The sequence below is a fragment of the Lipotes vexillifer genome, unplaced genomic scaffold (assembly GCF_000442215.2).
Source record: "Lipotes vexillifer unplaced genomic scaffold, Lipotes_vexillifer_v1.1 scaffold907, whole genome shotgun sequence".
Classification (NCBI taxonomy): Eukaryota; Metazoa; Chordata; class Mammalia; order Artiodactyla; family Lipotidae; genus Lipotes; species Lipotes vexillifer.
This window is the reverse complement of record NW_006795956.1, coordinates 146,075-157,351: the sequence shown is the minus strand read 5'-3', so window position 1 is coordinate 157,351 and position 11,277 is coordinate 146,075. Positions and strand designations below refer to the sequence as shown.

Below are 11,277 nucleotides of genomic sequence, written 5' to 3'. Positions count from 1 at the left end.
TTCAGCAGGTGAGAATGAGCTTCAACAGCGAGTCAGTAATACCTGCAACGTGTATACCTAGGGAAACCTTAAGAGTAATGTGCTCACAGTTAAGAATGAAAAAAAACAGCACAACCTGTTCAATATCGTCCACCTTTAGGAGGTAGCACTAGAAATTAGCTTCTTTTTTATTTATAAGCCAGCAAATTGATTCTTCTTAATATGTGCTTTTAATGTGGTATTTCCCATTCAGGACATGGGACTCCAAGCAACATGGCTGGCTCCGCCACCATGTAGCACAAAGAAACAGAAACAACATGTACAAGACAGCCTAGGCAGGTCTTAAAGGTTCTCACAAAAATGTAGGATGTAAGTAGTTCATAGATAGCCCAGCTACAAATAGCTTCCCAAATTCCTTCACCTCCATCTTTGAATTGGGAATGCACCAACCAACTAGTATCACAAAATGCCTTAATGACATAGGGAAGGGGGAACAGGAGATTAATACTAACTACTGAGGTTAGTATTCCAAGCCTGCAAAGAACAAAACCATTCACCAAAGTTATTTCCTGGCATCAATTTGAACTATGGGAAGGCATAGTTGTAGTGCAAAGGGGAAAAAAAAACCAAAATGAAAATAAACTGAACACTTTAAATTATTTGGAAACTTCATACCAGTCTCATTTTCATAGCTTTCTCCCACTAAAAATTTCCCCCAATATAAAGTAATAATACTACATAAGTAACTAAACCTTTCAGAAATAAACCCAAGATTCCGAGTTGAGTCTTTTGTATAGGCTCTTTCTTTTCCATTTCCTTTCTCAGCTGCCTGCCTTCTAATAAGACAAACTCTTGGCAGGAACATAGAAGGTATCCAGACATTTGGATGAATTAGACAAGGAAAGTATAAATGAATAAACCCTGGCACTCTAAAATGAAGCAGTCTTTTAAAACCAAAGAGCCAAAACAGAGGCTAAATAATATAATGCTTTCTGACAAAGAAATTTACTTTTTAAAAAATGAGATATACACAGTTCTCAAGGATCATTAAGGCAGTATTCTAAATTAGTGTCTTTTTCAGATCAAGCTGAGACAGTAATTTCTAAACAATACCATTAGCCTACACACGCCCCATACACAGTTCTTTAACAGATTTGTTTCATATTATAATCAATACAGGTACAGTTACTTACTTGCTTCCTTTTGTAATAAGCAAACTGAGAAAGGCCTAGAACAGTTGCAAGAGCACCTCCTCCAACAAGAATAGTCCCTTTCACTGCCTTTTGAAATGCCATTTCTTAGCCTACAGAGACAAAAAAAGAAACAAAAAGGTTATTTGGGATTTTTATCACATAATAATCCAATAACAAAAAGAGACTGCCTAGATTATGAAATTATGTTAAACTAGAAAAGAAAACACACAATAAGGAATTTGTTAACATACCAATTTGTATACCACAATTCAAAAACAATACACAAAAAAACCAAGAAACTGACTTTATAAAATGACCATCCAATAGGAATGAAAGAAAGAAAAATTCAGAGACAACTGAGGTTATTTACATAGTATAAAGTCAAGAGAGCTGTGAAAAGAAATGTGTACCTGACAAAACTGCATGCTGTACTTGCAAATTTGTTCAACCACTAATCCCCTCCACAAAAAGAACTGGTGGAAGTCTTCTGTCACTCAACAGGACAATGAACCTCATGCCTGCTTTGGGTTCTTTGGCAAGTGTTGAATTCCACTCTGGTAACAACTCCCTTCCTGAGTTTTTCCCTTCAGAATAAAGCTCTCACTAAAACCAAAAGCCAACACATTTACATTTCTATCCCTGGAAGAGTCTACACTTTACAGATAAAAAGTAAAAGAAAACCATGCCATGATCCTTCTACAAAATGACAGATATAACACTGCTATAATTCCTTTCATTAAGGGAACTTAAAAAAAAAAAAAAAAAGGTTTCTTCTAGCCAGAGTTGCATGGCACCAAAATTTCAAGGGGAAACCCTCCAGATCAAGCACTCCTTCGTGCTCACTGTATATTTCTAAATAAAGTCTTGTACTGTGTTAGCTCTTGACTTTCTTTCTTCTCACTTGTTAAAAAAAAAAAAAATTCCACTATTGGATTGATGGAATTTCTTAATTTTTTTTTTTGAGGACTTAAATAGTCTAACTTCTTCAGAAGCCAAAAAAATAAATAAATAAAATAAATAAAAAATAAAAATTCCAACGAAAAACATCTTACTCCCTTTTATTCTGATAAACAAAAAAAAAAAAACAAAAAAAAACAATAACACTGTGTGATCACCTAAAAACAATTCTAACTTGGAGTTGATATTTAGCAATTTGACCTGCCTAAGTCTTTCACTTACAAAAGCAGCTGGCACACCCAAGTGTTACAGGGAAGCCACTACCCTACTTTCCTGAATGGGTGGAGTTCTGACCTGTCTGGACAACATATCTTATGCTTTACAGATATCTCACAACTCAAATTATTTAATATGAAGTCAACTTTAACCTAGGATAGTAAAAAACATATAGTATCTCAACGTAAATTACGATACAGTTAAAATGTTTGAGTTCAGGGACTTCCCTGGTTGCACAGTGGTTAAGAATCCACCTGCCAATGCAAGGGACACGGGTTCGATCCCTGGTCTGGGAAGATCCCACATGCCGCGGAGCAACTCAGCCCGTGCGCCACAACTACTGAGCCTGCGCTCTAGAGCCCGCGAGCCATAACTACTGAGCCCATGTGCCGCAACTACCAAAGCCCGCGCGCCTAGAGCCCGTGCTCCACAACAAGAGAAGCCACTGCAGTGAGAAGCCCGCACACCGCAACGAAAAGTAGCCCCCACTCGCCATAACTAGAGGAAGCCCACGTGCAGCAATGCAGACCCAACACAGCCAAAAATAAATAAATAAATTTATATATTAAAAAAAAAAAGTTTGAGTTCATGTTGACTGAATAGAATCTATTAGCATAACTATCCTAAATCAAAGAATTTCAAGTGCAGTTGGCAACTATGACTCTACAGAAAATCCATTTTGGAATACTATAAATTATATACTAAAATAAAAGCTGGCATTTCTTAAAAGTTTATTTTTCTTCTGATCTCATTCTTTTCTGACAAACTCCTAAATTCTAAGACTCATCTTTATTTTTAAGATTCTCACCAGAAAAATATTTCACATGCGTATGTTCTTTACTGCTGGAGGTCTCTTCTTTCCCATCCCTTCTCTGCATCAACCATCCCCTCTCTCCCAAGTTATGCAAAAGAGTTGGTGTATGTTGGCTGGGGCTTCCATTCATCATTCAGTCAACCCTAAGAAAAACCTAACGTCCACAACTGTTCTGATGGCAAAAACAGCAATTGAGCCAACTTGGAAGGCACCCCTTTGTCACGGCTCAGCATCACCATTCCTAGTACTGCTATAGATGTTCATATGGCTGCCTATCGCACAACAGCAACCCTAGCAGCCCGGAGACAGCATGCTATCCCCTGGCTAACTGGGCTTCCCTGACAATTAGAGACAGAGAATAGAGACCTAGTTCTAATTACCTAAACAATGCCTGTGCCCACCCCAAATAGATAGCAGCCTGGCAGGCCCTTGGATGTGAGTTTTGTAGGTGGTTGACTTTAGCTCAGTATCATTGCTTCTGTCTTGTTGATAATGTTATTGATGACCTCACAAAGGACACTACACATCAATATAGCTAACTGAGGGATGTTATACAACACAGTCATAAAGTGTCTCAGCAGAGGTGTTCATTCAGCCAGTTAAGTTTGGAGCTAGTCTTTCCAGTTGTGTAGCTCCCTACATTCCCTGCTCACCTTATTATATTGCCTCAATTTGATTTTCCTGAAACCAAAACTTGCTAAGGAGGATATCTTCATGCGTTTTCTCAGTGAGCCACAAATACGATGGAAGAACTGCATTGACATATTATTTTGCAGAGTTATTGATAATATTGGCTATAATAAAGTTTCTTTTTTCAGTATTTTCATAAAATAACCTATGCTTAAATATTATTATTTCTATTGTGATCAAATTTATCCACAAGATAATCTAGCTGTTTGTAATGAATAAATCACTCTTACAAAAGCACAGAATCAGTCGGCTTCACCTGACTCTCCCAAGATGATGATGATAATGATCATCACCATCATAATGTTATAATGACAATAGTTAACATTTATTGAGTTATTTGCTAGGTAATGGGTACCATGCTTTTAATTCTTTATATATATCAGCTCATATCACCCTCACAACATCCTAATTTCATAAAAGAGGCACTTGCAGTTCAAAGAGAGTAGGGGATTTGTCCTAGGTCATTCCCTAGTAAGTGACAAAGCCACAGCTTAGTCTTTGCTCCTAATCACTAGGTGGCTCTGCCCTGCCTTTGCTCTGAAAAGCCAACCTCTCCCCAAGAGCCACACCATATTATGCTACTACTCCCAAAAGAAAGCCCTATTCACAAGCAGTCACCCAAAGTGTACAGTCCCTCGGCATTAGGTTTCTCTAAGGCAATGAGGAAGACTCTGACAAAATATCTGCTAGTAAGCTTCTGCCAGATGATGTAAAAACTTTGTTCTAATGTTGACAGAAAGAAATGTAAAACCAGATTAATGTTAAACTATGTGCTGTGAACTACTTATACCCACTTACATTCCATTATAAGGAAAAAAGTTTTCACGATGATGACAAAGAGGAAAAGATTGCTTCCTTCTACATAAAAGCTGCAACCAGGAAGTTAGCAAAGACTGGGAATAAAAATGTCAATAAATCTTTACCTTTTGCAACTAAAAGTATGAGAAAGTCAGAGGTAGAAGAGAAAACCAGAGGTAGAAAAGGAAACCGGAGGTAGAAAAATCAACTAAAAATAAAATTAGCTTAGTTATCATAGACTGATGTCTATGTTAAATAGCCTGTGAATAAATCACATATACATTGACTCAGGACTGGCTCCTGCATTTGCACAGACCAATGCCAGCCCTCTAATTCTTGCAAGGAGAACACCAGGCAACTAAATAAAACCTTAAACAAAGTTAGTCAACTAAATATATCTGTGAGTTTATCAACTGCTCTCAAGGGGTTTACAATCAATTTGGAGGATTAAATATCAAAGTCTGTCTTATAACTGTCTTATAACTAGTTGTGCTACACTGAATGTTATTAATACTCCGATAGACAGAAGACCCTGAATAGCCAAAGCAATCTTGAGAAAGAAGAACAAAGCTGGAGGCATCTCAATTCCTGACTTCAAACTATATTACAAAGCTATCATAATTAAAACAATATGATACTGCCATAAACACAGATACATAGATAAACAGAAGAGAATAGAGAGCCCGGAAATAAACCCATGCATACATGGTCAATTAATTTTCAACAAAGGAGCCAACAATATACATTGGAAAAATGACGGTCTCTTCAATAAACGGTGATGAGAAAACTGGACCAGCCTCATGCAAAAGAATGAAACTAGACCACTTTCTTACACCATACAAAAAAATCAACTTAAAATGGATTAAAGACTTAAATGTTAAGACCTGAAACCATAAAACTCCTAGAATAAAGCATAGAGGGTAAGCTCCTTAACATTGGTCTTGGTGATGATTTTTTTTTTTAATTTGATACTAAAAGCAAAGACAACAAAAGCAAAAAAAAAAAAAAAATGAGTGGGACTACATCAAACTAAAAAGCTTCTGTACAGCAAAGAAAACCATTAACAAAATGAAAAGGCAACCTAATGAATGGAATAAAATATTTGCAAATCATATATTTAATAAAGGGTTAATACCCAAAATATATAAAGAATTCATACAACTCAATAGCAAAAAAAAATTTCACTTTAAAAACAGGCAGAATGACTAAGTAGACATTTTTCCAAAGAAGACATACAAATAGCCAATAGGTACATGAAAAGGTGCTCAACATCAATAATCATCAGGGAAATGCACATCAAAATCACAATGAGATACCACGTCACCCACACACACACACACACACAATGAGGTAAGTGTTGGCAAGGATGTAGAGAAAATGGAACCCTTTTGCACTGTTGATGGGGATGTAATTAATGTAGCCACTATGTGAAAACAGTATGGAGGTTCCTCAAAAAATTAAAAACAGAACCACCATATAATCCAGCAATTCCACTTCTGGGTGTATATACAAAAGAAACAAGATCACTATCTCAAGGAACTCTCTGTACCCCCATGTTCATTCCAGCATTATTTGTAATAGCCAAGACATGGAAACAATCTAGGTGTCCATCAATGGATAAATTGATAAAGAAAATGTGATACACACACACACACACACACACACACACACACACAAACACATACACACACACACAGAGGAATATTATTCAATGATGAAAAAAGAAGGAAACCCTGCTATATGCAATAATATGGATGAAACTTGAGGGCATTATGCTAAGTGAAATAAGACACACAGGGAAAGACAAATACAGTATGATCTTACTTACGTGTAGAATCTAAAAAACCCCAACTCACAGAAACAGAGAAGAAATTGGTGGTTGCCAGAGACAGAGGGTGGGAGGTGAGAGAAATGGGTGAAGGTTGTCAGAATGTACAAACTTTCAGTTATAAGATAAATAAGTTCTGGGGATGTAATGTACAGCAGTTGCTAAGAGAAGATATCTTCAAAGTGCTCATCACAAGGAGAAGAAATCAGAACTACGTGAGGTGATGGATGTTAACTAAACTTACTATGATAATCATTTCATTTTATATATATATACATATATATAATGTTATATATGTTATATAATCATTATGTTTTATGTTATATAATCATTATATAATCATTATAATGTTATATAATCATTATGTTTTACGTCTTAAACTAATACAATGTTATGTGTCAATTTTATCTCAATAAACCTGGAAAAAAAAAACATTTAAATTACAGCCAAAAGAAAGTAATAGCTCAAAGTGGAGATAGGGAATCATGGTAAAGCACTATCTGATAACCATTTTCATCAACCAGAAGATATAGCGCAGAATAAAACTAAGATGCTATTTCTCCTTTGTTCTATTCTAATTCAAGCACTGAGTTATCATGCCCTCAAAGAAAGAAAGGAATCACTAAATGGACAGTGATTATGCTTCACCTGAATTTCTGTGACTTGGGTTCCCTCAAAATGAGTGGAAGGGCTGGAAGGGTTTATAAATAAAGCAGGCTGTTAAATGACATTATTTACTAAACCATGTCAATATCAAATTGAAAAAAAAAGTCGGTGACTATCCAGTCAAGATGGCACAGTGAATTTATGCTTCAGCTCATCCTGTATGCTCTAAACACATGGTAATGACAAACAAAATAGGAAAAAAAAAACAACAACATACACACAAACATATATACACATACATGCTCTGATAGAAATGAAAACAAGGTACTCTATCATTGCAGTGAAAAAGATTAATTCTCACTAAAAGAATTAAAGAAGGTTTCAGAAGACAGGATACTTGAAAAGCCTCTTGAGGAGAAAAGGATTTGGAGGGGAGTGAGTACAGGCAGGTCTGGATTGAGAAAGATTTGGAGGAGAAAGAGAACATCATGGTAATGTTCAGGAGGCATGCAAGTTGTTATCTGGTTTGGCTGGAGATGATGTTCATTTGAAAATGAGGTTTAAAAAGAAGTCCAGGGCAAGAGATAAGAACATTCTGTACATGTGAAATAAGATATTTTTCTATGATATTCTGTTGGCCATGAGAGCTGAGATTCCAGATGAAGGAAGCAAGCTGCTTCATCTCATGACTTATGAAGAATGTTCAAGTAGATTTTGGTGTTGAAGCTTATGATGAAGACTGAGGGACCAACTGGAAGGCAATAAAATAGTCCCCACATGAGAAGACAAAAGCCTGGTTTAGGACAACACTGAAAAGTACTAACGCAGACATTGATGCTTTGCAGAAATCTCTAATGACAGCACTCAATTAGAGACCATTACAGAATCTGACAAGTGATTACAGAAGGAAACAGGAAGAGACTGAAGGTCATAAGGGGCTTTAGCCTGGGTAACTGGGGATTTGCCCCAACATTACAACATTAAGAATCAGAAAGAGAAGCAAGTTTAAGGGAGAAGGGGAGTTCATTTGGAAGCAAAAATATTTAAGATCTTGACAGAACACCTACAGAGAGAAAACAGCAAACATAGAGATAGGAGGGTCTTAAACTCACAAGAGTCGTCATAGCTAAAGCTATGGTGTGCGGAATTTTCTGCCTAAAACTGACAGATATACCTGCTCACAGTAAAATGTACTTATTGCCAGCAAAACAAAAACTGGACTTGCCACTTCTCAAAGTTTGCTGACCCATGCTTCTAGCTAACCCTGCAACTTATCTGGCTCCACAGGATTCTTGGCTGTCCTTTTAGGACTCTCATTATAGATAGAGTGACTTCAACAATGAAGACAACCGCTCAGACCCTATCTTAAATAGTTCCTGAGCGCTCACCACTTCTGCCGTCCTCCTACTCATTGGTAAGGCTACGCTAACAGTTAAATCATGCATTTAGATGACTTAACCACACACTTGAGAATTTAAAACAAGAAATAACCACCCACTGGAAACGGCTGGGGTTCCCCTTGGCAACTACTCACAAGCAAATTTATTCCAGAACAAAAGCACACTTCCTGGCCCCGGAATTCTCAAAATAGAGTCCTCAAACTCCTCTCCCTGTCTTGCAGTCCTAGCTTCTCTCTTAATTCAGCATAAATAAAAATCTATCCAAATAGATTTATCACTCCTCTGTGGAAGGATCCCTTCACTTCTACAAAAACTCTCCTATCCTCTGATCTCTTGCATAGAAACAGCTATTTCCATTTTAACCTCCCTGCTCTCCATTAATTTAAGAAAAATTGAGACTTCTCAGGGTTTTGAGTCTTATGCCAGCACAGATGCAAACATCTTTCTTTCCATCTCTCACAAGAATTATCAGTGTGGGTGCTGGGGAGGAAGGAGGATAGCTCAAAGATCATTTTCAGAAGAGTCATTTCAACCACAAGCCTTGTCCCTGGAACATGTGTTCTCTAGCAAGATATAAAGGCATTCCATGACCCTCTGATCACCTACACTGAGAACCCAAGATGAACAAGGCATTTAAAACATAAAACTCCCAGAATGTGACCTAGATGTAGCTTCACTCAGCCCTTTACCTAAGCAGACGCAGGTCCAAAGGTAGGAAGACGCTCCTTACACTTCAGTTGCGCAGCCACCCTCCTTGTGGCTGTGCATGGAAAGCCTCCCCCTCATCTATTTTGAGTCATGACACTCCGTCAAACCCACAGATGGCACAAGTCAGAGTGCAGGGCCTCAAGATCCACCTGCACACAAATTCAGTGACTTAAGGGAGAAAATTGCATGAATCTTACTAAATAAGGGTGCAGGGCCTCATCAGAGGAAGTCCTACCCAGAAAGTCATGGAACTTGACAGCAAGTTCACAGCAAAATGGAAGAACAGGGAGTGAACACAAAAGCACCTTCCCACCCAACTAGTTTTAACTAGTTGGGGGAGCTTTGAACTAGGCACGTTTCAACAAAGCAAACCCTTTATTCTTCCAATTGATGTGACAGCAAATGTTATGCATACTTTCCTATAAGAAAGAACATCACAGTTTAGGCACACCAAGCCTAAGCCTGATAAAGTGCTTACACAAACAAGTACTGATCAAAGCACACCAAGTACTGCTGCCTGTTTCCCCAGGTTGACTTTATAGAGGGGAGAATGATAAGCGCTCTGCCTACAAACGCATCCTCCCCAGCCAAGCAGAGAGGAACTTCTGCACACATACATCTTACACAGCAGCATGTGATCCCTACAGAAACACAGAGTGAGCCCTCAAGCATGCTTTTTGAAAGCTGTCAGACATAAATGAACAAAACAGTCAACATCAGAGGCCCATCAGCCTGTTCTCTGCAAACAGAGAGGAGCCCTAGTCCATAAACTGAAAGTGAATCATTCTTTTTTCAGTTGCTTTAAACATTTTTGAAAAGGATTTAAACCAAGTCCCGATAGAAAATGGACCTAAGGGTTATCCACAAAAGATTATCCCAATGGAAATAACTGAATGTATCAAATCCTGAAAAAACAGGAGACACTTAAAAGTGTCTTCACCTTCCCTAGTCCTTCCTCTATTGTGTGTGTGTGTGTGTGTGTGTGTGTGTATATATATATATATGTATATATATATGTATATATATATATACACATACACATGCATACATACATATATATTTTTCCCTAAACCACAAACACCATAATAACAATGATAACAATTTACAGCCTACAGTTGTAAAAAATACATACACTGAACAGGATATCAAACGACAAACAAAAAGATTTTTCTGAAATCATTGAGAAAAGCATTCTCCTGAAAAACAAGATAAATGAAAGAACCATGCAAAAGTCAGCACAAAACTTATAAATGTAATGAGTCCGCAGACTCTGGATGTCCAAAATTTTGGCCTGTGGCTGATGAGGAAGCTCAGGCAACGTAATCATACATGGCTGGCACAGCATCCAAACCCTAGCTTGGTCCCTGTCTTTCACACCCTATCCAAAAGCCAGACTGCTTCAGGGAAGGGCAGGTTCCATTTCCAATCAATTTCCCCAGGAAATCTCTTGCCAGAAGGGCCCAACCCAAAAGATGGAAAAAAAAAACTCAGTGACTGGAGAGTATTTTAAGAAAGACAAAAGCGAGACAGAATCGGGCAACAAAGAGAAAATGAAAGAAGACAAACACTGTATTTGTATTGGTCCACGTAGCTTCAAGCCAGAAGGTACTTTGGAAATGATTCCTACTAGTCACTCTGGGGCACCTTTAGGTCAATTATATCATTTTAGAACAAACACAACACACAGCTACAGATGACTGAGAGAGAGGTTACCCAGGACCATCCCTCAGGCTCAAAGGACAGCAGGTGCCTGGAAGCTTGACAGAAGGAGTTGGCACAGAAAAGGGCTGCGCTGGTTTCAGAGGTTCAAATCAGACTTTAAGAAATGTAAGTACAAGGCACACCCCCCCCAAAAAAAGAGGAGACAATAAAGTCAACCATTTAAAATGAGCCAGTAGAAGCCTCTATCTGTTTATAAAAATGCAACTCAAACATTATCACATGAATTCTTTTGGTGTAATTTTTGGTTTTTTTAATTTAATACGCAATGCCACTACCAATTAAAGCATTTACTTCACAAAGTCCTCCAAAATGAAAACGTATCAAAAGGGAAGAAGGTCCCAGAGGAACAAGAGGATACATGCTCAC

At 37.8% G+C, this 11,277-nt stretch overlaps 1 protein-coding gene across 2 annotated transcripts in view; it reads right to left on the bottom strand.

Moving 5' to 3' along the window:
- GPD2 (glycerol-3-phosphate dehydrogenase 2) overlaps positions 1-11,277 on the bottom strand; it is a 132,249-nt gene that overhangs the window by 94,840 nt on the left and 26,132 nt on the right. Inside the window, exon 2 of one of the 2 annotated variants that reach the window (XM_007467986.1) lies at positions 1,173-1,282. In XM_007467986.1, the coding sequence (XP_007468048.1) occupies positions 1,173-1,274 (102 nt within the window). In that variant the 5' untranslated portion in view covers positions 1,275-1,282. Of the gene's footprint in view, positions 1-1,172; positions 1,292-11,277 lie in introns of those variants that run through there. The other variant, XM_007467987.1, reaches the window with a different exon arrangement.